Source organism: Pichia kudriavzevii, chromosome 2 (genome assembly GCF_003054445.1).
Source record: "Pichia kudriavzevii chromosome 2, complete sequence".
Classification (NCBI taxonomy): Eukaryota; Fungi; Ascomycota; class Pichiomycetes; order Pichiales; family Pichiaceae; genus Pichia; species Pichia kudriavzevii.
This window is the reverse complement of record NC_042507.1, coordinates 2,681,879-2,707,643: the sequence shown is the minus strand read 5'-3', so window position 1 is coordinate 2,707,643 and position 25,765 is coordinate 2,681,879. Positions and strand designations below refer to the sequence as shown.

The 25,765-nt window shown below is 37.6% G+C and overlaps 14 protein-coding genes across 14 annotated transcripts; 7 read left to right on the top strand and 7 right to left on the bottom strand.

Moving 5' to 3' along the window:
• Positions 1–187: 187 nt before the first annotated feature.
• On the top strand, positions 188–2,629 carry C5L36_0B12830 (uncharacterized protein; the record flags this gene model as incomplete). The annotated part of the gene is made up of 1 exon (XM_029465673.1): positions 188–2,629. The coding sequence occupies one exon, from the start codon at positions 188–190 to the stop codon at positions 2,627–2,629; it is 2,442 nt and encodes an 813-aa protein (XP_029321533.1).
• A 241-nt stretch (positions 2,630–2,870) lies between these two features.
• Positions 2,871–4,997, top strand: C5L36_0B12820 (uncharacterized protein; the record flags this gene model as incomplete). Its single annotated transcript, XM_029465672.1, has 1 exon — positions 2,871–4,997. The coding sequence occupies one exon, from the start codon at positions 2,871–2,873 to the stop codon at positions 4,995–4,997; it is 2,127 nt and encodes a 708-aa protein (XP_029321532.1).
• A 240-nt stretch (positions 4,998–5,237) lies between these two features.
• Positions 5,238–5,651, top strand: C5L36_0B12810 (uncharacterized protein; the record flags this gene model as incomplete). Its single annotated transcript, XM_029465671.1, has 1 exon — positions 5,238–5,651. One exon carries the CDS (start codon positions 5,238–5,240, stop codon positions 5,649–5,651), a length of 414 nt encoding a protein of 137 aa, XP_029321531.1.
• Positions 5,652–5,756: 105 nt separating this feature from the next.
• On the bottom strand, positions 5,757–7,046 carry C5L36_0B12800 (uncharacterized protein; the record flags this gene model as incomplete). Its single annotated transcript, XM_029465670.1, has 1 exon — positions 5,757–7,046. One exon carries the CDS (start codon positions 7,044–7,046, stop codon positions 5,757–5,759), a length of 1,290 nt encoding a protein of 429 aa, XP_029321530.1.
• Positions 7,047–7,487: 441 nt separating this feature from the next.
• On the bottom strand, positions 7,488–8,159 carry C5L36_0B12790 (uncharacterized protein; the record flags this gene model as incomplete). The annotated part of the gene is made up of 1 exon (XM_029465669.1): positions 7,488–8,159. The coding sequence occupies one exon, from the start codon at positions 8,157–8,159 to the stop codon at positions 7,488–7,490; it is 672 nt and encodes a 223-aa protein (XP_029321529.1).
• A 789-nt stretch (positions 8,160–8,948) lies between these two features.
• On the bottom strand, positions 8,949–10,661 carry C5L36_0B12780 (uncharacterized protein; the record flags this gene model as incomplete). Its single annotated transcript, XM_029465668.1, has 1 exon — positions 8,949–10,661. The coding sequence occupies one exon, from the start codon at positions 10,659–10,661 to the stop codon at positions 8,949–8,951; it is 1,713 nt and encodes a 570-aa protein (XP_029321528.1).
• A 414-nt stretch (positions 10,662–11,075) lies between these two features.
• C5L36_0B12770 (uncharacterized protein) lies at positions 11,076–12,332 on the bottom strand (the record flags this gene model as incomplete). Its single annotated transcript, XM_029465667.1, has 1 exon — positions 11,076–12,332. The coding sequence occupies one exon, from the start codon at positions 12,330–12,332 to the stop codon at positions 11,076–11,078; it is 1,257 nt and encodes a 418-aa protein (XP_029321527.1).
• Positions 12,333–12,729: 397 nt separating this feature from the next.
• On the bottom strand, positions 12,730–14,175 carry C5L36_0B12760 (uncharacterized protein; the record flags this gene model as incomplete). Its single annotated transcript, XM_029465666.1, has 1 exon — positions 12,730–14,175. One exon carries the CDS (start codon positions 14,173–14,175, stop codon positions 12,730–12,732), a length of 1,446 nt encoding a protein of 481 aa, XP_029321526.1.
• A 277-nt stretch (positions 14,176–14,452) lies between these two features.
• C5L36_0B12750 (uncharacterized protein) lies at positions 14,453–15,283 on the bottom strand (the record flags this gene model as incomplete). The annotated part of the gene is made up of 1 exon (XM_029465665.1): positions 14,453–15,283. One exon carries the CDS (start codon positions 15,281–15,283, stop codon positions 14,453–14,455), a length of 831 nt encoding a protein of 276 aa, XP_029321525.1.
• A 401-nt stretch (positions 15,284–15,684) lies between these two features.
• C5L36_0B12740 (uncharacterized protein) lies at positions 15,685–15,840 on the top strand (the record flags this gene model as incomplete). Its single annotated transcript, XM_029465664.1, has 1 exon — positions 15,685–15,840. One exon carries the CDS (start codon positions 15,685–15,687, stop codon positions 15,838–15,840), a length of 156 nt encoding a protein of 51 aa, XP_029321524.1.
• A 937-nt stretch (positions 15,841–16,777) lies between these two features.
• Positions 16,778–17,830, bottom strand: C5L36_0B12730 (uncharacterized protein; the record flags this gene model as incomplete). Its single annotated transcript, XM_029465663.1, has 1 exon — positions 16,778–17,830. One exon carries the CDS (start codon positions 17,828–17,830, stop codon positions 16,778–16,780), a length of 1,053 nt encoding a protein of 350 aa, XP_029321523.1.
• Positions 17,831–18,589: 759 nt separating this feature from the next.
• C5L36_0B12720 (uncharacterized protein) lies at positions 18,590–20,113 on the top strand (the record flags this gene model as incomplete). The annotated part of the gene is made up of 1 exon (XM_029465662.1): positions 18,590–20,113. The coding sequence occupies one exon, from the start codon at positions 18,590–18,592 to the stop codon at positions 20,111–20,113; it is 1,524 nt and encodes a 507-aa protein (XP_029321522.1).
• Positions 20,114–20,403: 290 nt separating this feature from the next.
• C5L36_0B12710 (uncharacterized protein) lies at positions 20,404–21,843 on the top strand (the record flags this gene model as incomplete). Its single annotated transcript, XM_029465661.1, has 1 exon — positions 20,404–21,843. The coding sequence occupies one exon, from the start codon at positions 20,404–20,406 to the stop codon at positions 21,841–21,843; it is 1,440 nt and encodes a 479-aa protein (XP_029321521.1).
• A 1,408-nt stretch (positions 21,844–23,251) lies between these two features.
• C5L36_0B12700 (uncharacterized protein) lies at positions 23,252–25,615 on the top strand (the record flags this gene model as incomplete). The annotated part of the gene is made up of 1 exon (XM_029465660.1): positions 23,252–25,615. One exon carries the CDS (start codon positions 23,252–23,254, stop codon positions 25,613–25,615), a length of 2,364 nt encoding a protein of 787 aa, XP_029321520.1.
• Positions 25,616–25,765: the final 150 nt, after the last annotated feature.

Below are 25,765 nucleotides of genomic sequence, written 5' to 3'. Positions count from 1 at the left end.
GAAAAGGGCAATATGCAAGACCTCGTATTTTCAGGCCAAAAAATTCCACGAAAATATGGGAAGGAATAAGATTCCTCAATCATTAGACTTTTCGTGGTACTTTGTTTTTTCTGACATACTGTTGTACCTTTTTTTTTATTTTAACATATATGATTCAGAACAACTTCAAGAGTGCAGTCTCTGAGAAATGAACCCCAATCGGAGAAATATGAAACCATATGGAGATCGATCTAGCAGTAGCAACAACCAGTCTCTACAGGGCGGATTTCTATCAAACGATCAGGACATTAAGAGCTTTTTTCAGGGTCTCCTTGATGACGATTTGCTGGTTGATGATGAGGAAGATGATTTTGATATTGGTCATGAAGATAATAGCTTTTTGACGTCTATATCCCAGGATATATTAGAATTCAGTAAGGGCGCCAAATTTGCGTTGATGAAATCCATTCGATTTAATCGGAAGTTACAACGGCTTATTATTGGCACCTTTATTGGATTATTACTACTAGTTTATTTCTGGTATTATGACTATGATTATAAAGAAATAACACTGAATTTTGACTCAGTCTACACCAAACATAATACCGAAACTCATGCTCTGGATAAAATCGCCATCCCCAATATTGAAGAAATGTATCCAGATGAAAAATCAGTTGACATTTTTGATCCAAGATTAGCACCTGCAGCTTTGTTACTGTACATTGAAAATATCATAAAGTCGAAAGATATGACGTTAAGCGAAGAGTTCAGCATACCATTCAGTTGGGGTGACTGGATAAATTTGGAATTAAAGTTAGATTATGATTATTCGTTTCTTTCTGATTGGCTGGCTGTTAATTCTGAAGGATTTCAGAAAAATCTGAATGACCTGGTGTCTTTGGATTGTCAAACCTTTGCCCTATTATACGGATGTGAAGGTAATAAAGATTTTTTTTCCAATTGTGTTGATATAGAACCACAATCAGACTATCCCTTTCGCTTCCAAATAACAGGGCCGACAACAGCAAAAATCAAGGAACCAGGCAGGCTACTGTATGCTGCCTCTTATATGAAGTTATCGCAACCAGCTCCTAGTAAAATTTTCTTGCTCAATGTTTTTGGTTCTAATGGTGAAGGCAGTTTGATAGTGAATATCAAGCAAGACGAAAGTATATCGAATGGTGAAATTCTTAGAGATAAAAATATTTTAAAATATTTGCTAGACATTGAAATAAAGGAAAATCCTTCTTTTTTGAGTGAAAGTTGGACTGTTAGTGACATAAGACATAAATTTTCACAATTCTTGAAAAAAGCCAAGATCGGCAAGATGATCTCAAATAAAGAGCATCGCACAATTGACTATGATCAAACATATTTGGTAGTAAACGGAAAGGAAGCAATGGAACTTGATCATTGGAAAGTTAAAGATTTTATATGGGATGAAGGAAAATTTCTAAATGAGTTACAGAATAAAGCTCTCTCCGTTAAGGAATCAAATTATGACACTGAATTATCAGAAAGATTGGAGACTCTTGAAAAATTTCGGTTGAGGACGGGCTTTCATCCTAAGTATCTTAGCGAGGCACATTTGTACAACACAGGTCTTGGTTCCCATTTTGATTGGAGATTTTTTTCTGGCAGCTATATTCTGAATGATTCACGTCAATCTATTATCCATAGGTTAGCCAGAACTTGGTTAAGGTTTTGCTTTGAGAATGACCTTAAAACTTTTATTGCTTATGGTTCGATGTTGGGATGGATTAGAAATGGGTTGACGCTTCCATGGGATGGTGATATTGATGTTATTGTTACAATGGAATCGTTGAATCTACTGGCTAGAAACTTTAACCAGACTTTAATAATAGATTACAGTGAAAAGGATCAATTTCAAAGTGCAATGACGGGCTATCTTATTGATATCAATCCTGCCTACTATAGTAGAATTAAAGGCGATGGAAACAATGTTATAGATGGAAGGCTAATCGATATTAGTACAGGTATTTATTTAGACATCACTGCTCTTGCATGGACAGACAATTATTTGAAGGATGCGAAAAGCAAACAAGTACTTAAGAAGGTCGTTGATCCTAATTATGATATTAATCAACATTTTGCTCTTGAAGGGGAGGTTTATGGTAAGCAGTTGATGGAAGAAATCCAACAATTGCAGAATGATAAACAATTAGTACATTGCAAAAATGACAATGTTTACAAGATTGCAGAGTTATCAACTATGGTTCCTTCTTATTTTGAGGGTGCAAGGGCGTACTTCCCACACTCCTATGAAACTATAATACGGAGATTATACCCAAAGGCATTAGATAGAGATACCGAACCAGATCATATTTTCGATAGGAAGTTCAACTTATGGGTCAATATCTACGATTGTCCAGAATATGCCAACGAAGAGGGAGTATTTGCGGTAAATGCACCATTCGGCACATGCAACAGTACAGTAGTTCAACGGGAGTATAGATTGACCCGAAATTATACCTCACAGCATCAGCAAATGATTAGTGGCAAAGAGTGGGAGAGTTATTCCCTAGGGGAAGAGACGGAAAGCAAACCCTTTCGAATAGATGAATTTTTCATTGAATATTCCATGGCATTAGGGCTTACACCAGATGAACTTGAGGAGCTTTACATATAAAAACATGCATTTTTTAAACCTTAATAGACATACTCATAATACCTTCCGTTTATACTATTCGAGCTGTATAAATAATTTTTAGTTAGGCCAAAAAAATCCATTGAAAATGAGAAAAAAAAATCGTCGATTTTGAAAATTTCAGACATCTAAAGAGCTCCCCAACTTCGTTTTTATCTATTGGAAACTACCCTGTTACCAAAGTAAGTCGTTGTCGAGGAGATACACGCCATCTAAGCATAAGATGTTTTCAAAATCCCTACGTAGCTCTCTATCTACTCGGACAACTGCAAATGGCCTTTCTCCACTGAATAAGCAATGGAGGTTCCAGTCCACCACCACTGCTACTGCTACTCCAGAGACAACAACGGAAGAAGTTCCAACAAAGCAGCATACCTATAGGCCAAGGAGAAACATGCTCGCAGCCAATTTGCGTGAAACTGTTAACAAGGATTTCACTGAATTTTCTCCTCTTTTTGAAGAAGTCCATCGTTCATTCCAAAAGGCTTCAGCTAAAGATATAGAGAATTCGTTTTCAAACATGATTTCTTTAGGCCACTTATTGTTGAACAAAATTGATGCGATTCAGGAAACATCTGGTTCTCAAGTAACAAAATCAATTTTATATAAGGAAATTATCAATTCTCTAATTGATAATAAACTTATTCACGCTTCTCATTTTCAAAAATACCTTGATGTTTTGATCAATGAAAAAAAATACACTCAGGCATTGACCCTTTGGATTGAAAATGCTAGTTACTTCAAAAACACTGAAGCTGCATTCAAAGACAAGAAATTATCGGTTAATGAAGCAAGATCCAACCTGAAAATTTATGGTCTATTGTTATATCTTTTGTCACTCATTGAAAACAAAGAAAAGAAAATCGATCCAGAGTTCATCAAACTTATTTTTGGGGAATCTACACCAGCTACCACAGGTGCACTTGAAAGACTTGCTAGAAAATTTGACCAAGAAGAGATCAGAACTGCTGTTTCTTTATACCAAGCTTACAAGAGTGAGAATTTCGATATCAATTCGGCGGAAAGTTTAAAAGGTATCAGAATTGCATCAACAAGTGGAAAGTTAGTTTATTTGGAAAAAACCGTTTCGAATAATCTAGCTGCATATAAAGGTAAGGAGAAATTGATTAAGCCTTCAACTTTATCGCACTACATGACTTATTTGAATAAGAGTAAACTATATTCAAGAGCTATTGAGCTCTGGAAATTTGCTCTTCAACATAAAATAGATATTGGAACTGACGGTTGGAACCAAGCCTTATTAGCATTTTCTAAGATTGAAACGTCATCCACTTCCAAGCAAGTTGAATCGTTTTGGGAAGTTTTGAAGAAAACTGTCACTCCAAACTCTGAATCCTATGGAATCTACATTGAATACTTGTTTAAAACCAAGAGGCCCGAAGCTGCGAAGGATTTGATCAGCAAATTAAAGAAGGAGTCTCCTAAATTGTTTGATACGACTTTAAAGTCAGCACTTGTTGAATATTTATTGATTTCGAAGCACATCGATGAAGCCTACAATCTATTCAGACTTTACGAAAAAGACGCAGAATTCAAGCCAACTACTATCATCTACAATAAATTACTTGGTAGTTTAGTTTCTGGCAAGAAGTATGAGGAAGCTACTGCTTTAATGGAGGATTTTGTCTCTAATAAACATAAAAACATTCGTCCGGATATTGCCACCTGGGTTACAATCATTGATTTAACCTTGAAAACATCAAGGGAGTTGCAGTTGTCCGAAGATGAGATTATGGGCAAAATTTTCGGTTTAGTTAAAACAATGGAGTTGAATAATATCAAGTTGAACAATGTCGCATTAATTGGTGTTGCAACTAACCTGCTAAAATCTGATAATACGTATAATTTAGGTGTCTCAATGTTGTCCAAGCTGGAAGAAGCTGGCATCAAATTAACTTCTGTTTCATACTCTGCTATCATAACCTCCTTTACAAACAGAGGTGATGTTGAAAAGGCCTTGAGATATTACAGAAAAGCAGAGAAAAATGGTGTCTTAACTAACTCAATTTTCTATAACTCAATTTTCAAGGGCTATTCTAAGACGTCCGAAATCAACAAGGCAAAGGAATTCTACCAAGAAATTAAGTCAAAATGGGCAAAATCTAATGATAATAGACTGATCCCTAATAAATACACCTTTTACTTTATGCTAATGCAAGGTATTTATAACCAGGATACTGCATTCATTCAGTTTGTATTGAATGAACTGGGTGAATTCACCGAGCAATATGAGGATTTCAGCCTTGGCTCCGAGTTACCAAAAATTTTGGCTTCTTTGCAATCCAAGGGCTATGAAATTCCAGAAAGCTTAAAACTTCATCTCAAGTAGGTGCAGACTTAAGCAAAAATTAAGTTCTTGTATATATTTATAAAAAATGCTATCCTCTTACTATGGAACACTATTTCACTGTTTTTAATATAGAATCAAATCTGACGTATTTAAAAAGGACGTTTCAGTCGCATGCTAAAAATTCAAATTCCAAGAATCGAGGAATTTCGAAAAGTTGAAGATTACCTACAGAGACAACATGTGTAGTTTCTGATTCGACTTGTTTCATCCTTCAGGACAATGAAGGTAAAACAAATTGATACGTATATTACTTCTACTAGGGACCTTTTGAAGGCAAACCCATCTGGCACGACGATATCAATAACCTACACTCATAGTAAAATTAATAAGGACAAACCGAAAACCATAATAAAATTCAAAACAAATGATCCAAGATGTGGTATATGTTACTCATACAAAACACATAAAATCAAGGAATTTTCCAAGTTGTTCAATGCGTTAGGTCCAAATGGCTGTAATGTTCAGGGTGAAGAGCAAGAGGGCTTAAGTTTAATTTTATCAAATGTTGATAAAAAAGATGTTATAGAGGAGACCACTACGCAGCTACAAGAAAGTACAACCGAGCCTGCACCAGCCAAGGTACCTGAAACAACCCAAAGAAAGAAAAACAGGAAAAAGAAAGGTAAGAAATGAATTTTGTTTATTAGAAAATTAACCACATACATAATCTATTAATTTACATGATTTATGGAATTTGCAACACCTACTTTTTTGTACAAATATAACTAGCTTTATAATCTACCAAATATCTGGAACACTTTTGCTTGCATCAATATTCATCTTTACTCTCAACCTTTCAGCCAATAATTCAATGATCTCTTCCTGAGATAGATCTGAATTTTTCGAGTTTAATAAGAATGTTGGGATCGATGCTTTCTTCGCCGAATCCTCACAGAAGGGACAATCACGATGGACACCATGCTGATCATCACGTAGTTCGTCATGCGTACTATCATGTGAGTGGTCACGTGGACAGTTTTCATTATTCTTAGCTTTTTCAACAAGCTCAGGCCTACTATCATGTTTACTATGCTCCTTCAATTGCGATAATAACTTGTTAACTATTTCATCAGATAATCCCTCTAGATTTGGCGTATGAGCTTGCGATTGCTTTTGCAAAGATTCTCTCCTTGACATTAGTTCACGGATTTTTTCATCAATTTCATCGATGTCAATATTTTCATCTTTATCTGCACTATCAGGTTTATCTATCACCGGTAGGTATTCTTTTTCATACACTATACTTTTTTCGTTCTGTGCTTTAAGAGTGTTCTTTAGCTTTAGTTTTAGAAGTTTATTTTCTCTGTGATAATTTCTCAATTTATCTTTGTAGTTTCCAACCAAGGCATTTAAATCTTTTACTATAGCATTCAAGTCATCAACATTCTTTCGCAGATTAACATTTTCAGATTTAACATCTTTTAGATTCGTCACCAATGTCTGAATCATGGAATTTAATTTTTTACCTTCATTATCTTCAAGACTATGCCTACTGAGTTTCTTAAAATGCTGTCCCTCTAAATGATCTATATTATCAACAGTAAAGTCTATATCTATATCTGCAACTTTGCTGCTTCGTCCCTTTTTTTTAAGATTTAAATCACCCAAATCTAGAGAATAATCAGTGGTTGATACATTTGAATTTTGCTTACCTTTCAGCAAATTGACGTCATTGGTATGATTCTTTGTCGACTTTTTGAATAAAACTTCAGTGTCTTTCACACCGTTCTCTTGATTGGTTTTAATTGGGCTCAGATTCCAATTGTTAGAAGATCTACCAATCTCGATATCTAGCTCGTCCGAATTAGTTTTCTTCAAACTCGTAGGGGAATTCACGGGCGATTCAAAGTAAGATTGATATTTCTCTGGTATATTCTCCCTTAATAAGACCTCATAATCCGAATGATCGTTGAAAAACCTTGATTTATTCAAAACTTTACCCTTCATATTCCCGAATTTAAAAGGTTTATTCTCGAGTATTGAATCATAATTAGCAACATATTCCTCTAGGGGCATTATTCCATACATAATGTATATCGACTAAACTGTGGAGCCGTCACCTAGCAAATCGCTGTTCCCAAGAGAAGCAATGAAAGGTTTTGAGAGAGAAGGGAGGAGTTGGAAGTCTCCATCATTTTTGTAACAGTATCTGCTTTGTTTACCTTGAGAGCGAAGAATAGAAAAGGCGTAGCTACACCACATAGGGGAACAAGAAAATCCGCAGAGGTGCTCATCATAGTATAAGAAGGAGTTAGTTTTTGGGTTTTTTGTTAGATTGTTATAAATAATATAAAACTGAAGATATAGAAGAACATCCATTCTAGTGATATCAAAAAAAATTTAAAGATTGTACGGGTATAGAATAGACAAAATAGATTGTAATTACTTTTGTTTTTGTGCTGGATGTTCTAAAATGAAAAGGTTAAAGAAAGAAATGGAGCTCAACTTTTGTAGAGTATAAAGGTAGCATTAGATTAAGTTGACAACCGCCAAAGCTGCAGCACCTAATAAACCATTGTATTGGAGTGCTGCTGCAAAGTTACCGGAGGAGATGGAAGGATCGTAAGTTGGAACAGGTTCTGCAGAGGTGGAAGTGACAATAGTGGAACTTGGTTCTGCGGAAGTGGTTGGAGCAACAGAGGAAGTTGGTTCTGCGGAAGTGGTTGGAGCAACAGAGGAAGTTGGTTCTTCGGAAGTGGTTGGAGCAACAGAAGTAGTTGGTTCTTCGAAAGTAGTTGGAGTAACAGAGGAAGATGGTTCTGCAGAAGAGAAAGAAGAAGAAGAAGAAGAAGTGGTGGATGGCTGTGCAGAGGAGGATGAGGATGGCTTTGCAGAAGAGGAGGAAGAGGAAGGTTTAGCAGAAGAACTGTTACCATTGACATCGACACCTTGTTCCTTACATACGTTTTTGAAGGAGGTGTATGCGGTGTCTGCGTTACCGTTTGGACACTTCGATTGAAGACAGGATTGGATGGAGGATGCCTCGTTGGAACAAACACAGTTGATTTCGTTCAATTGGTTACATTGGGAAGAAGCCTTGATGACTTCTGCAGCACAGGCCAAGAGACAAGCTGGAGGAGTGGCGACGGAAGGAGCAACATAAGCAGCAAGAATAACAGCAATGGAGACGTATGAAAGCATAATTGTGTGGTTGTTGATGTTGAAGTTGACTGAGGTCTTGAAAGAAAGAAGGAAAGAAACAGAGGTTGTTCAAAACTAAAATGAGAGTTGTATGTTGATACTTCAATGTTGAATTTTTGTAACTTGAATGTTTGGGTTGTTTTTTTCTGTTTGTTTTCAATTCCAAGAAAAAAAAAAAACAAAAAATGAGAAAATCTCGCTCTAAATTTTGCCCTTACTTCCCCCCCCCTTCACCAACCTCGGGAAAATTCCCCAATTGGTTTAGTTCAAAAAGGAAAGAGAGAAATTGACTTTTTGCAATTTCTCGCATTCTGATAGTTGCTATTTTTAGTTCAGCATTTTCTTGCTGTTTCCAGAAAACGTGAAAAGGAAAAGCAAAACACATGGCATACCAAGTGGAGAAACAGACGCGTCGATCACGCTTCAAGGTCACGTGAGATGCTGGTGTTGTATTATATGTTTATAAGGGCGAGATGGTAATTGTTGCTACATAAGGCAGCGTTGGCAGGTCTCGGCATCAACTGAAGTAACTACATGACAAAACGGGGATAAAGTAACATAACATAACAGAACATAACATAACAGAACATAACATAACATGACATGACATGACATAAAATAAAATCAAATAAACAAATTAAAACAAAGCAAAAGGCATGCTAAGGTGAGGTAAATAACCGTGACATAACATGATATACGATAGGATAGGATGTGAAAATAAAATAAAATAAAATAAAATAAAATACTTTGGTATCTAATAGTGTACGTTTTCTGTTATTACCACCTTTCCTACTGTTGCTCTTTCTGCTTATTCCTATGGGCTTCCTTGGCAGCAATCCGGGCCTTCCGTCTCTCTTCGGCTTTCCTACGACGTGCCTCACTGCTTCGCCGTGCCGTCTCCATCCGTAGTTTCCGCTGCTCTTGTCGTAATTCCTCCTCCTCCAACTTCTTGTTGGCAATCCGCTGCAGGTACGCCTCCAATTCGGGCGGCTTTGCATCTTCAACAACATCAAGAAATTTTAAATTACAACTGCTGTCACTGGTCAACACCCAGTTATCCTCCGGATCACAGATACATTGCGCCTTCCGATGTAGTTCCCGGTTTAATGGACAGCTCTTTCCAACAGTATGCTCGTAACTGATATCTTGAAACAGATGGATCTCCTTCTTACTCAACATTAGACTGAAAATAATAGAGTGGATTGGCGCATCCCCCCACCTCTCATAGAAAAACCCTCCAGCACGATCTAAATGTTCAACATATCCTTGATAGATTTCGTTTCTATAGATACTCAAGTCTGCAATCTCAAAATTTGTCCAGTAATGGCAAAGGTTATAACTAGCCCCAGAATCGTCGGTTATAAAGTCGGCCAGATTCTTCTCTCGGTTCTCCTTGGAGAAATAATCTTCTTGGAGTTGCCCAAAATACAGTTTGCTGGTATCCCATAGTGTCTCAATCGTATTCGGTAATTCCCTCATGGAAATGGTAAATCCATACTTTTTTTTGTTCTCAAGGAAGTATTTGAATGGATCCTGCATAATGTCACAGTGGAATTTAACATCTGGTTCAACCCTCCAATAATAATCATACTCCTCCATGATCGGATGTTTGTAGAAAAACAACGAGTTGAACCTACACATATGTCTGTATGATTCGCTTGATCCATAGGTGATTTGCGCCCATTTTCGACTTTCACGAATCTCACGTGCCTTGTCTTGATCGACATATTCAGGATACGTCCAGTGTTTCTTTGGAATCAATCCATATCTAGCACGCCCGCTGATTAGATTCGATGTCAACTCGATAAACTCCTCACTGAATGGCTCATCATTCAGAAAAACCCAATCGTAATGATGCTTGCCATTGAACCGGGTCTCCAACTGATGGATCGAGTCCAATATGGAATAAAGCTCGGAATTTCGACATAACGTAAACAGTGTCGCATTGACTAGTCCTCCATTACCAACTAATCCGTCCGGCACTTTCCTTTCAAGCTCATACTGTGCCCAAGGCTGGCCATCTGGCGGGGGGTCCAACCTCGTTTTAGAATTATTGTCAATCATGGTCCCTTCAACTCTATCTGCAGGATCAGTAAAATCAACCACTTCTTGTGATTTCTTTCTCTTCTCTTCTTGTTCATGCTTTATGATCCGTAGCTTCTCCCTTATTTCTTCGTCTGTCATCTTTGAGATATCTTTAATCTCTGATCCTTCACTGTTCAATTGTTTTTCAATATATTTTTCCACATTGCTTTGGTCGGCGTAAGGATCAGGGGCATTCTCCAACGCATATGTTTTGACGTCTGCGTCGTCATTTGGTTTCTCTTCAACAGCTTCAGGAGTTCCAGGTTGTGAATTTTCAATTGGGTCGGCGTTGAAACCATCAAGCTTTCTAATATCATTCTCGGATTTGGAAACGTAAACAGAGAAAATTATCCCCAAGGCAAACACAGACACGAAAACATATGGAAGGAGTGACCTATATCTTCTCAATAGATACATTTCCAACCTCAACTAGTTACAAAAGAAGGAAGGCTAATGTGGTCCACTTGGAAATTTCAAAGCCTTTAATTTATTCTAACATATACACATCGGCTGTATATACTACATACAGCGTTTAGAGTCGAAAGGAGTAAGCTGCTTTCATTTCTCGGTAACACAAGAAAACGCGCGCTTTCTTTTTTTCCTCATCATGTCCACCGTATATTTTCACCACATTACCAAGCATAAGATGTCTCTTGACAGGTTGAGTTTTTCTGTTTGTATATAGACGATTGACCCGTGTAGTAAAAAATCCATGATTGTAATTGTTTATAAAGTTCGATAGGAAATAATAAATGGCAGAAACAAAAGGAAAGGAAAACAGAGGTAAAGATGGAAAAGTAACATTGAAAATGTCCTGTCGCCATGGTTGCATCAATGGTTAGGTTTCTTCCAGCCCATAGCGTGGTATAGCTCATCACCACAAGCGTAACCGTCAAAAGTGAAATCGTCTCTTTTGTCACAGAAACATTTGTTTGTATCATATAACTCATCCTCGGTGGGACACATTGCATAGACTCCATGTCTATATCCAATGTCTCTGAAGAAATGAACATCGTTTTTGTCCAAAAAGAGAGAAACTGCAATAGAATGCACCGGAGCATCCCCCCATCTCTCATAGAAAAATCCACCAGATTGATCTAAATGGTTGAAGTAGTCCGTATATGCCTGTGATCTCCAAAAGTCCATATCGGCTATCTCGAAATTGGACCAAAAATGACACAAATTGTAACTCTCACCATTATCATTTGAGATGAATTTCATCAAGTTGTTTGCATGCAAGTATTGTTTGTTTTCATTGATGAATTCTTTTGTGGTATCCCATAGCGTCTCAATAGTTTTCACAAATTCATGAATTGTAATTGTAAAGCCGTATTTTTTATCATTCTCAGCCATAAACTTAAAAGGATCGTAATCAACATCACATGTGAATTCAACATGCGGCTCCACTCTCCAATAATACTTGTATTCCTTCATTAGTGGGTGTTGGAAAAAAAAGCCCGAGTTAAACCTGCACATATGCCTATATGATTCCAACCCCCCATATATAATACCCTCTTCTTCCATCTTCTCCCTACTTTCTCTCGCCTTTTCTTGGTTAATAAAGTCAGGATATGACCAATGCTCCTTTGGTATGACACCAAACCTTGCCTCACCAGAAACAAATTTAGAGACTTGCTTTTTAAAATTTTCACTATAATCTACTTCATTAAGGAAAACCCAATCGTAATGGTAGTTCTTATTGAATCTATCTTCTAAGTTCCTGATGGTACCCAATATATCATTCAAATCCTGCTCTCTACATAGTGTCATGATGGTTGCATTGGCACGTTGGTAGGTTTCGATAAGTAAATTCTTCCCGTACACAGGATCAGTACCAAACTTGACAGAACCAACCTTTTTCTTCGAGGACGCATCATTGGCATTGAAGTCACCGTCTTCGGTCTTTAAGTTACCTTCAGATGAGGCAGTTGAAGCGGGCCATGACTGCACGCTTGCAGGTGTTATTGAACCATGGATTTGAGGCGTGTAAACCCATGTCTTGGCAAAGGCTATATGGCAAATCGCATACCCAAGCAAAAGAAGTCCTGCCACTTGTGCTAAAAGTTTCCTGTACCGTGTGCTAATCATGTCGTTGCCTTTAGAATATCAAGTTAGAAGACAGAACTTACAAACAGGTAGTGTTCAAGAAACTGGGATTCCAAGCCTCCTAACAATACTTCCACAGCTAATTTATATGCATCCAGAACCAGAATCGGAATTCTAGGTTTACAGGTTTCCAAAAAAAAAAAACAAAAAACAAAAAACTGAATTTTCATATTCACGAACAACGCGTTTTCTTTTGTAAGCTTTCGAGGGATTGTCCTATTGTGCCCATATTTTTATCGCAGAGGCAACATTTTCTGCATTTAGTTATGTACTTATTTATGTACCTAGTATTTTGCTTCACTATACACTATCATTTCTAGACAAGGGCGGATATTGTTATATAGACATGCCCAGTAGATATAGATGTAGATGTAGGTGTTTATTTTCTCAATTCTCTTACAGCACGTATTAGTGCCATCGTGAGGATCGTGATAAATGGACCCAACAATGGGGAATACACAGCCATTTTATGTTCCTCAGGGAAGTAGGCCTGTTGGACCATATCTTTATGGAAGAAAGCACTACTGGAAAAAGCAAGTGCTTCTGTGGATGCCTTGTAAGCTTCTAACCACGACAGCTTCTCCAGATTGGCGATACTCTCTTTGATCTTAGAAACGGATTCCTCAACTTCGTCAACCGCTTGCAATGGAATTGGAATGGTCTTCAATTTATTGATGACGGTGATTAAGGATTGGAAGTTTTTCAAAGTTGCATCGATGTTTTCGATTGTTTGCCTTCTGATGGCCTCATCAATTCTGTAGAATAGAGATTCCTCTGCCTCAGTACTGATCCCTAGCAATTTCAGGATTTGGAATGCAAAAATGTCAAATACCTCATTCAGCTTGGGATAATCTAATACTTCATCGTTATTAATAATAACAACTCCCCCCCATTGAGGAATTATAAATGAGTTTCTGTTGGAATTTGCAATACGAATCTTTTCGTCTTCAGGTAAGTATAAATTCAAATTGATAATGGGCTTCAATTCAACATCCTGATCCAACCCCCAGTCAGAATAATCAATAAACATGCTTGTGTCCTCGATTATAGTATACCCGTCAGATTCATGCTCACCAATTGTTTGGATTCTGTTCTCGTACCATAATTCCTGAAATTCAATTGTAAAATTAGCAAGAGGTTTTAAAGTATTGAGGAAACTCTCAAAGTTCTCTATGCTTCTCTGCAATATGCCGCCTGTATTGTCGAATGATTTACTACCTGAATTCAAGAAATTGATGCTTATTTTGTAGTTATCGCTGAATGGGAACTTCAATTTGTCGGATACTTTCGTTGCTCGATCGGTGATCTCCTTTTTAAACACGGTATCTAATAGAACCCTTGATATTAAATCCGTCGTTAGATTATTTTTGATAATGTGCGGTGTTATAAATAAACTAATCGTTTTGTCATTGTATGGACTTACCATCATTTGGTCTTCGTCTTCATTCATAATCAGCTTCAGTTTATAAACATTACTGGGATTTTCAACAGTAGTATCTCCACCTAATAGAGTAATTGACACTTTAGAATCCTTGAGTCGACTGTTGATTAGTTCTTGGGTTTCATTGATTATCCCAATCAACGTGTTTGGCAAGTCAATAATTTTGACAGGAATGGCATATTCTACGTTGTCAAGATATTTTTCGTTCAATGTTTCAATTTCACCAACTGGTAACTCTGCCCTTTCCACAGAAGTAGTTAAATACCACGAAGGTAATCCTAACGTTAAGGATATTGTTAGCACGATGATTAATATTGAGAATCTTTTCCACGGAGGAGCTGGGTCCTTCACACAAACAAGCGGCGCTTTCTCACTGCCTGTCATTGCTCTCTATAAAGTGTTGAGAAGAACAAATGGATCAAAATAGGTATAAACAAAGAATGTGCAAAAGAGCATGGTAGACACTTCCTAATAACTTACGCATCCAAAATCTTTAGATACAAAAGCAAGAGAATTCCAAATTAGGTGTTATATCAAAACGCGGTTTACAAATCACCACCTCACCTATAGCTTTCTCCAGTGATAACAGGAAAACAAGTTTATAATGGGTTATTTTTATATATTTACAAGATATACAAGGATATAGCTGTTATCTCAGTATCTAGAAGTTGATGACTATACCAGGACCATGAGTAGAACTCAAGATTGTCTGGCCGGTAATGATTGGTTTCTTCGATTTAGTATTTTTGATGCTTTCCTTTAAAGCATTTGAAGTTGCAGATATGTTGTTCAAGATTTCAAAATCCGAGAAGTTGCATTTACCAACGGTTAGGGAAATATAGTTGTTTCTTTCTCTGAATGGTTGGGTACCTAAGGTGGATAATATCAAATTATTGAGATCTTCGGAAATGGTACCTCTCTTGACATTTGGCATCAAACCCTTTGGACCTAATATTTTACTTACTTTCCTTAATAGGGGTTCTATTTCTGGGGTTGCTAGAACTTTATCAAACTGTTCAACCGCCAAGCTACCATTGGCAATTTCATCAACAAGCTTTGCATCGCCGGCGTGAGCTGCACCATTATCCAAGGCTTGTTGAATCTTCGCCTCATCATTTGTAATACATAAGATCTTGGTTTCCTTCAATGGCTTTGGTAATCTCACAGCACCTTGTATTGGGGCGACACCACGGTCCTTTAAAATTGGAGTTTGTATAGTGATCGATGCTTCATTCAAAGGTCTACCAACCTCAGCAGCTCTCAGGTATCTTAAGGCTTGTGGGATATTCATAAATAGCGGATTTGTGTTTGGTGCCTTCTTTGCAGCTAATTTCTTCAGTGCATTTCTACGTTCTTGTCTTTTCTCTAACAGTTTCTTTGCTTCAATGTCTTTTTTATTTTTTGGTGCAAAGAGTGGGGAGAACGTGGAAAACTTTTTGATGGATTGTCTGGAAAGGGGCCAGTTGACACGAACGGATGCAGTGGACAGCATTGCTGGTGAAGGGTCTGGTGGGGATTATTACTATAGGCGTTTGTCTTGTCCTCTTTTGTCTCTTCCACCTTTGCTACAATATGGAAATCATTCATTCATCAATTCATGCTGAAAATGAAAATTTCCAGCTTAAGAGAGAAAAAAAAAACCAGTGCACGGGTGTGCCTTTGCCCAAAGTCGACGCGCCGGTGAAGTGTTTTCCTTTTTATTTTCTCTCTTCCACAAAATGAGCATTATAATTTGCCCTTAATAAAGGCCGACAAACAAGAGAGAAGAAAAGCGAGAGGAAGTGGAAGTTGAAAAACGAGAGTACTTTCCATATCACCCACATTGAGATGCACACCTTTCACCTAACTGCAGTGTGTGTTCTATTTCCATAAAACCAACTTCACAGTCATACAATGAACGGTTTCCCTACTCAAGAAAAGCCAGCTGCAGAACCAGGTTTCTTTAGCACCCCTATCGGTAAGATTGGTCTTAATGTTGTTTTGTTTGTTGCAGGTATTGCACTAATTCAATCTCCAGTCATGGACATGATGGTTCCACAATTCGATTAAAAACTTCCATGGAGACGAACGTCTGCTTTATAATGTTTTGTACATAGCTGTCTAATAACTACTTTTTGAAAAAATATAACACATGGAAGCGCTAAAGAGTTGCAACAAATTATCCAATTTATGTAGTACTTTATGTTAAAGTATTAGGCATTTCTTAACTTAGTTATAAAAGTATAGCAAATTAAAATAAAAGAAGGAAAAATCATGTAACCAAATAAGCCGTAATTGGTGTTGAAAAATCACATTAGATTGGAGATAAACGAAGAAGCATTAAAAAAAAATAGAATTGAATGAAATGAGTTATAATGTTGTATTGTACATGGTTATTGCATAAGAAATCAGACTTTATTCTCAGGCTCCGAGTCGTAATCAGGTTCTTGAAATTTCGTTTTGCCGACAATATACATCGCATGTAACATACCAGGTATCCAGATACAACAACAAAAGAAGCAATTCACTAGTAAAGACAGTTTGAATCCGTCACACATAATAACCGCCGCTGGTGGCATAACGAATGCTACCACCACATAGAAGAACTTCTTCCATTCAATTCCAAAGTCTAGTTTACCCATTGTAGTATTTGTTGTTAACCCAGATTACGTAGCATATTTTCGCAGAACTACAAGAGACATTCAGGGTCCTACATCTTTAAAGTACCAGTACGTGAATTATATAGAGAAACGCCAGACCTCTTGATTAGCTGTTATGCTTGCTAACGCAGATAAGAAATGTAAGGTTTTAACCAATCACGTCCCGCTTCTGTAGATAAGGTCGCATGCCCGCAACTGGATTGTATTAAATAAAATAAAATAAAATAAAATAAAATAAAATAAAATAAAATAAAATAAAATATACTTAAATATACTACGATAAGATAAAATTCCGAAAAGAACTACTGAAACGTGTCAAGTATGTACGACTGTGCCACTCTACTATTTTAACAGGTCCATCCTTTTAATGTATATGGTGCTTCTAAGTATTGAATATCCTGAGGAGTTAGCTTTTGGTAGAAGTTAAACGCTTTTACAGCGTCATCAACTCTTTCTGGCTTACTGAATCCAACAATAGGAGAGAAACCTTTACTCAAGACATAAGAAGTCGATATAACTGCCATTGAAACGTTGTACTTCTTTGACAGTTCTTCAATCCGTTTAACAATTGTTTGATCGCTTTCGGATAGGTGATCAAGACCTAGCTTCTGGAAGCGGTGAATATCTGCTTCAGTTCTGTTAGTATCACCCTTAACTCCCAATGGACGAGTCAAAACCCCCCTTGCATTAGGCGACCAGGGAATGATCCCAACACCAGTTAATTTACAGTATTCGATCATCTCCCTTTCTTCTTCCCGGTACAATAAATTGTAATAATTTTGCATGGAGATGAATTTGGTCCAACCATTCTTCTCTGCAACAGATTGCATCATAACAAACTGGTACGCCTTCATGGTTGAAGCACCAATATACCTCGTGTAACCCAATTCAACAATGTCGTGTAGAGCTTTCATTGTCTCCTCAATCGGCGTAGTTGCATCAAATCTATGGATTTGAATGACATCAGCATATGTTCCCAATCTTTCATTCGACGCCTTGGCAGCATCCATGATATGCTTTCTCGACAAGCCTTGGCTGTTTATGTATTCGTAAACCGGCATTTGTGCACGCGTACGTGCTGTGAATTCAGGAAGATCAGGATCCAGCGGGAAATACAACTTGGTCAGAATGACAATACGGTCCCTTTTGATCTTATACTTTAGCATGAATTCTCGCAATAGAATCTCCGAGTAGCCATTCGAATAAGTATCTGCAGTATCAAAAGTTCTTAAACCAGAATCATAGCATTTCTTTAGAATTTCGAAAACCTGTTCCTTATCTTCGATAACCCAATCTGCCCAGTTCTTCTTACCAAAGGACATGCAACCAACAATAATACGGGAAATCTTAAGACCAGAACGGCCTAGATTTGTATAAAACTCAGCAGGAACAGCGGCCATTGCACTGCTTAAAGATATCCAAAAGGAAAAAAGCAGTTCAAGTTATGTATACAAGCCTAGCTTTTCATACTATTTCCAAGACAATTGTCACTTTAAATCCTCCCCAGTGGAAGTGATGTAACAACCTGGTGGTGGCTCAGTTTATTCGTTGTCCATTTTGGTCGCGGATTCTTTGCGTTGAGCCGTTGTTTCCTTTCTCCCTCTCTTTCACTCCGTCGTTTAAATGGAATTGGACAAAGAGCTGCCACAAGGTCACCAATTTTTCCACTCAAAATGGTCTTCCAGACTTTTTCTACAAGAGCAATACGGCAACGAGACGGGAATTCAAATAATTCTGAATTGTGTGGATGAATAAATGAAGGTTATATAATTCAACTAGGGAAAATGGTGCAGACACCCGCCATAGCAGCCGCTTGCAAATGTGTCATTGGAGTTGTATGAATTGACAAGGTAATATTTGCTAGACATAGCTGAGCCCACAGTGTCACGTGCAGACGCGCATTTTTTTCTCCAACTAGAGAGATGAAAAACTGAAACGGAAGGTACAGTGAAACGCCACAGTTTTCCATTTTTTTATCTTATCGGGATCTAGGAAAGAGTAACAGCATCCAAATCGGGGTTTACAATATATTGGGTTTCCTATATATGTACACTGAAATTTTCCACTTTGACACATCAGTGTAAAAGCCTTCAAGGACTAGTTTGATCTGAAAAGTTGTTGAAGCACCATTTCTCTTATTTGTGAGTAACACCAGCACCATGAAGATCCTTGCACAGTTGAACACATGTGATGAAGTTATCCTACTCTTGGATAATTCAAGCACCATTTCGAAGAATCTGATTAACAAGCTTAGTTTAACACTGAATTCGAATCCTGAAAAGGTTATTTTGGTCAATCCGTTTATCGAGGACGAAGACGGTCTCTTGAAAGGGCTAACATTGGACGATCCGCAAAATACTGAAAAGTTTGTGTTGCTTAAAAGAGTTTTCCAACTTAGTGATTTAGTTGAATTGGGCAGAAGTAAAGTAAAGAACGTCATTGATAGAGTGTTTATACTAAACTATGATGAAAACGAGGCTACGAGAATATATGAGAGTTGTGTCGAGAATAGGATTCCAGTCAATACCTTCAATTCGTCCAAGTTATCTACGTTTACATTACTATCGACCTATAACAACCAAAACCTACAAATCGGTATAACTACAAATCTGAAAGGATGTAAGATGTCATCAAGGATCAAGCGTGAAATCATCAAGTCAATACCTCCGAATATAAACGAGATCTTACAAAATGTTTCTGAACTAAGAGCAATTATAAATTCCAATGAAAATCTGAATAAAAAGGAGAAATTGAAATGGCTATCTCAAATTATCGATTACTATCCATTGAATGAATTAGGCGCAATATCAATCGAACATCTAAGCGATGATTTGAATGACATTGAATTCAAAGAAAGTAGGTCATTGAGTAACAATGGAAAGATATCATTGATCGGGTCGGGCCCAGGATCGATTTCAAATCTAACAGTGGGTGCATTAAATGCTATCCATGAGGCGGATTTAATCTTAGCTGATAAGCTAGTGCCACAAGAAATCTTGGATTTGATACCCAAAGATGTGGAAGTTTTTATAGCAAGGAAATTTCCTGGTAATGCCGATAAAGCGCAAGAGGAATTACTCTCAATTGGTTTAGAGAGTTTAAGGAAAGGTTTGAACGTGGTTCGGTTGAAACAGGGTGATCCATATATCTTTGGCCGAGGCGGTGAAGAGTACCTATTTTTCCAAAAACATGGCTACAAAGTTAACGTATTGTGTGGACTATCGAGTGCTTTTGTTGCTACTGCTAATGCAGGAATACCAGCAACTCATAGGGGTGTTGCTGACCAGGTTATGATCTGTACAGGTGTTGGCAGAAAGGGTAAAATTCCAGACAATTTACCCATCTACGAACCAAAGAGAACCACAATTTTTCTAATGAGTATCAAGAGAATTGTGGATATACTACCGATTCTAATTGATGAGAAACAGTGGCCAAAGGAGTTACCTGTCGCTATAGTAGAAAGGGCCAGCTGTGGTGACGAGCGTGTCATTAGGACAAGATTAGGTGATTTAGTCAACGTGTGTGAAAAGATCGAGAGTAGACCACCAGGACTAATTGTCACAGGATGGGCATGTGATGTTTATACTAGATTGGATGAAGATGAAGAGTATAGGATTATCGAAACAGGCGTTTCCCTTGATGAAAATGTAGATTTGAATAAGATTGTCAGGTTAATAGAGTAAACGTGTTTTACATGCCTGCATGTTGTAAATAGGTGCCAAATTCCTACTGTTTTTAATTAATAAATCCGTAATACTTAGTGACGCTCGTTTAATTTGAAAATTCTCGGTCGATGGTCTGATGATATCTAATTTTTTTTTCAGGTGGTTCCTACTGTAATTACATTTTTTTTTTTAATTTCCGTCTTCCAGATTATGGTGTCACATTTCTCTTTTCAACTTCCTTGAACCAGTAAACTTAATTCTTTTGCAAGAATAGACTACGGAAATATATATTAGCCAAGTCGTATACCATGGGGAAGAGAAAATTAGGATTAGGCAAAGTTCAGTCCAAGAAACAAAAAGTTGAATCTGAAAATAAAGATTCCAAGAAGAATGAAGAATTACTTACGGTTGAGTTAGCAAATGAGGTCAATCCAGATGATCCTCTCTCACAACTGTTTGGATTATGGCAAACATGGAAGGAGAGTGAGAGAAACAACGAGTTAATTTTGAATGGTATTATCAACGAATGTGATAGGATCCTTAGAAATTGTAAAGACAACGGAGGTGACGAAGAGATCCAAGTGAATGACAAATTTTACGGGATCTATTCACTGGCATTGTGTGATTTGTCCAAGTTTAAACCCGAAGAGGAAGTAAAGGAATGGATCAATTCATCTCTTGATAGACTAGAGGAAGGGTTTAGTAAGTTTGGAGATGATAATGTCAGATTGAAATTAATCAAGTGTAATATCATACTCGATAAGATTGCGATTTTATACATTGGACAAATGAATACTGACTCCAAGAAGAGTGAATTTCCAGGACTCAGTAAGCTATTCAATGAATTTTTTGAACTCTGGGAGGATGCCATTAAGAGATGCGAGTCAAAGGCAAACTATGAAATATTCAACGAAGAATGGGTGCTGGAGATTCTCAATATTTTTGACGATTTGTTGGATATTATCGACAAGTTTGGCAACAACATGAGTGAAGTTGTTGACAGTGACGAGGAAGACGAAGAGGATGATGGAAAGGGTGAAAGAGCAGGAGCAGGAGCAGGAGCAGGAGCAGGAGCAGGAGCAGGAGCAGGAGCAGGAGCAGGAGCAGGAGCAGGAGCAGGAGCAGGAGCAGGAGCAGGAGCAGGAGCAGGAGCAGGAGCAGGAGAAGAGGAGCAGGAGCTTGGAGGAGAAACCACGACGAGCGATGCATTAAAGGTAGAAGATTTCCAGTTGGCTCAAGATCATCCTCTCTACGAGATCCAAAAAGAGGATAAGTACAACATCTTTTGGCGGGACAACATGCTCAAATACAAGGAGATTCTCGCAGACGATGCAAGCCCTAAAATCAAGAGAAGTGTCTATGAGAAGTTGGGGCAAAGCTACCTAATGGAAGCCGAGGAACCCATTGCTTTTTTCAACAGCTACCAATACGAGAGGGAAGAAGACGAAGAAGAAGAAGACGAAGACGAAGATGCCGAGATGAAGGCTGCAGCAGAGGATGCTAGACGGGAGGGACAAAGACTTGTTGGAGAGGCCATTGGGTTGTTACGTGAGACTCAAGATGAGGAAGATCCAAAGACATGGGTCAATTTGGCAGAGGCACTGATAACAGAGGGTAATCTCTTTGATTTGGACTCACCCGAGCAAGAGAAGGCATATGCAGAGGCAGAGAAGCTTCTTCGCCGTGCAAACAATGCAACACATGGCCATTACGAGGATATTCTTCAGAGTTTGGTTGGTGAAGAATAGGTCTTTCTTCTGCACAATCTCCCGTTTACGGACAAACGTCAACAACGCGCGCATGTCCAACACGCACCGCCTGCGGAAAAGGGCAACCTCTCTCTTGGAAAGGTAAACAACTGGGGGGAAGAATTGCTTCTCCCCCCCTCGAAGGTTCTATCGGGGTTAACTCTAAATTTCCAATCTCTCTCCCAATCTCTATATTTATATATATATATAAAAGTATGTTTACAGATGGATATATTTGTCTATGTTTAGATTAGATTTACCAAAATATAGATTATTTGTTGATGCATGTGTCTCTACAAGAACTTGTACTTCTCATGTAATGCATATCCAGCAGGATCGTCATTGCAGTTGCGGGATAGGTCAAGTGCCGGTGGGGTTGTTGTTTCCGTCCACTTTGCCTTGGCAGTATGTATGATGATGGTAACTTGAAGCAACCAACACTGCCATGTACAAAGTGCAGGTGCTGATACATTGTGATGGAGTGGAGAATGGCTGTAGATAGCAGAGAATAAATAAATAAACGCCAATCTGGGAGAGCAACTAAACCCAACACAAGTCCCTGCAATTTCACCTTCTCTGACGGTATTACTACATTTCCATTACTGGAAAATTCCGCCACCTTCTTAACCGAAACAAACAAGTATTTAAATAATATGCAGTTTTGTCATTAATGAAACCCTATTTCCAAGGCGAGAAAAGCGGGTTTCACCCTTTTGGACACTGAAAATAAAAAAAAAAATAAAAAAAAAACCACTTTTGTTTGTATTTTAGTGTTTCATTACAAATGCAAAGAATTCGACACTTGGTGATCTTCGTAATAGATCAGCAATTTTATGTAGCTTATTTTACTATTTACCTATTTACCTTTTACCTTCTTGCTTACCTCTCTCCTATTTGGTGTGTTTATCTGTTTCTCTCCCCTTTTATCAGCCGCTAGATAAATTCAAACACTTCTGCCTGTATACTCTCCTGGCTGGCCTCCTTTACCTCATTTCACTTGCTTTTGCAAAATCTTGTTCCCCTTTATCTTTTTGTTACCGTTAGACACAGTTTCACCCCCCATCTCGTCTGTTTGCACTCTCATCGCCTACATCTCATCCCTTTGGATTCTATTCTTGTCGTTCAGTGTGCAATTTTTTTTTTCTCCCACACATATCTGCATCTAGAGTTACTCCTACATCCACATTCACATCCACATCCACATCCACATCCATAACCAACCCCTTTCGGACAAACCAATCCTCCTCCCCCTCTAATTTGTTCACCGCCATTGCACCCTTTCCTTTCAGTTTGTTTGACACATCACTTTGGCAGGCGTAATTTTGTATTGCTGATCAATCCTCTTCCAACCTATCATTCACAATTTTACCGCCCCCCTCCCCCCCCTTTTACCGTCTATACTTGAAGCATGATTTTTATCAACTCTCCATCCCATGGAAATGATACTCAATTCAATGCAAGCTTCAGCTCTCCAGCTCAGAGGTCCTCCATTAGATCCGACTCGTTTTCTATGAGCTTCTCTAACAACCTGAAAAGACCCTTAATTAACCAATCCCCTCAAAATATTCTTCAGAGCACCAATATGCACCATAGCAATTCCACAACTACAAGGATAAAGGACCTGGTATTCTCTCCCATGGAAAAGGAAAATATACCCAATACATCATCCAATTTAGCCTATAAATCATTAACGTTTAGTGGAAGTCCAACATTATCTAGAAAATCGTCATTTAAGAGGCATTTACGCAAGAGATCTTCCTCTATTTTTCATAGTGGAGGGAATCATCATCATCACCATAGTCGCAATAGCAGTACTGGTACTCTGAACTGGAGAAACCACAAACATACCCAAAGCAATCCAGTTAATAATTTAACGTCCTTGAAGAATAAGAAATCAAATTCCTCAATCGACAAATCTATATTCCATTTTCTCTCATCAAAGGCAAGTATTGATTCACTACTTAATTTTAATAATGATTCAAGCTCGATGGCAAAGACTAACAAACAATCTAAGGATCATTTGAAAACTCCTTTGTTTTTACATACTAATACAAACATTTCGGAACCTCAATCAAGTCGTAGTGAATTGGACTCCTATTATTCAACAGACGATGATCTTGATGAGAACGCAGATGCTGTGAACCTATCGACAATACTTTGTAATTTCGATGATGAGGACCACAACGAAGATGATATGTATGCAGAACACAACGAAGATATGGGAGAAGATGGTGATACAGCTAATTTGGATTTAGATTTTGGTTCGCCTCTTCAGAGGAGGAAGAAGAACAAGTCAATCATTCAACAATCAAGAAATAATCAATTAAAGCTACAACGCCATCAATCTCTGACGCAATTTAGCCCTAACAATAATTCTTTGAGTTACAAGTTTGATACGGATCAGCTAACTTCAAATATCAACGGATTATCTGTCAACAGCGATGATGACGACTTCAATTTGAATGGTAACTCGGTTCTCAATGATGTACCATTTCAATATTTTTATGCCGGAAACAATAAGATTCCAAGAATCAACGTTGATGAATTCAAAAAAATTCTAACAGATTACGAGAGTAGATTCAATAATACAGACAAGAAATTCTGCAAGCACTTTGATGACTTAATGATAGTTGATTGTCGTTTTAAATTTGAATTTGATGGCGGCCATATAAAAGGTGCGATTAATATCTCCTCTTTCGAAGAAATGGAAAATGTCTTCTTCAATGATTTCGTGTTGAATAAAAGTCCAATTGAGCTAAATAATAAATCTAGAAAGCTTCTAATATTTCATTGCGAATTTTCATCTCACAGAGGCCCAATCAAGGCAGACCAACTAAGGTACTTTGACAGAAGTATAAGTGGTGATTTCTATCCAAATCTGTACTATCCGAATGTTCTAGTCTTGGAAGGTGGATATAAGGATTATTATGAATCCGAGAGAAAACTACATAAAACATTAAGTTACATTGAAATGGACCACCCCCTATATAAAGATGAGCGTGATAGAAATATGAATCTATTAAGAAGAGAGAATAGTCTATCAAGGGTAAATTCAAGAAGCTCTTCATGCTTAAGCTTATCTAGGAAAAATTCACACTCTTCGATCAAATCAATGAATTCATCGAATTTGTTGGACTTTTCCTCAGTTAATAAAATCGATAATACAGGAAACACTAGCCAACCTTTGAAAAACAGACTAAACAAAAAATTTTATGGTCATAAAATCGATACATCACTGAATGATCCAGGATCTCTTGATCTGGTTACCCCAACGGATGACGGTATTTTTGGAGGTTTCGGCAACCAAGATGTCGATCTAGATAGCTTAATTGACTTTCCCGATGAATTTGATGAAAATGATCAAATTGATAGTGTAGATTCTCAATTCATCAATAATAGCAACGGTAACAACAACATGACTGCCAACAGCAACAATCACAACAGCTCTAACAAAATAGATGGTTTCAAAATTCCATTACCTAAACCTTATGTTAATCGTAGAAATACTTTACATTCAAGAAGCAAAACAGTCTCAACTTTTTCGTTCCATAATAATTCTGGTTTTAGGAGTGCACCTTTGTTGAGCACACCAGAGAGAGTCGAGGCCAAATTCGGCGATTCTTTATTCAAACACAATGATTCAAGTGTTTATAGCGTTAAAGAGTCCAATGAGGAATCAGATGAAAATGATTCAGGGTATGTCTCAATTTATTCACAGAAATACACAGCAAAACATAATATTGATACCCCAATGCCTAAAAGGAAGTACTGAGACCAGTTACGATATGAAATAATTTTTAATACAACATGAAACACCTTTTTAGAAACTTATTTATTTGTGTAATACACTTTTTACGACACTTTTCTAATTTGCAGATAAAACAAAAAATATATCATTAGCATGTTTAGAATACAACTATTT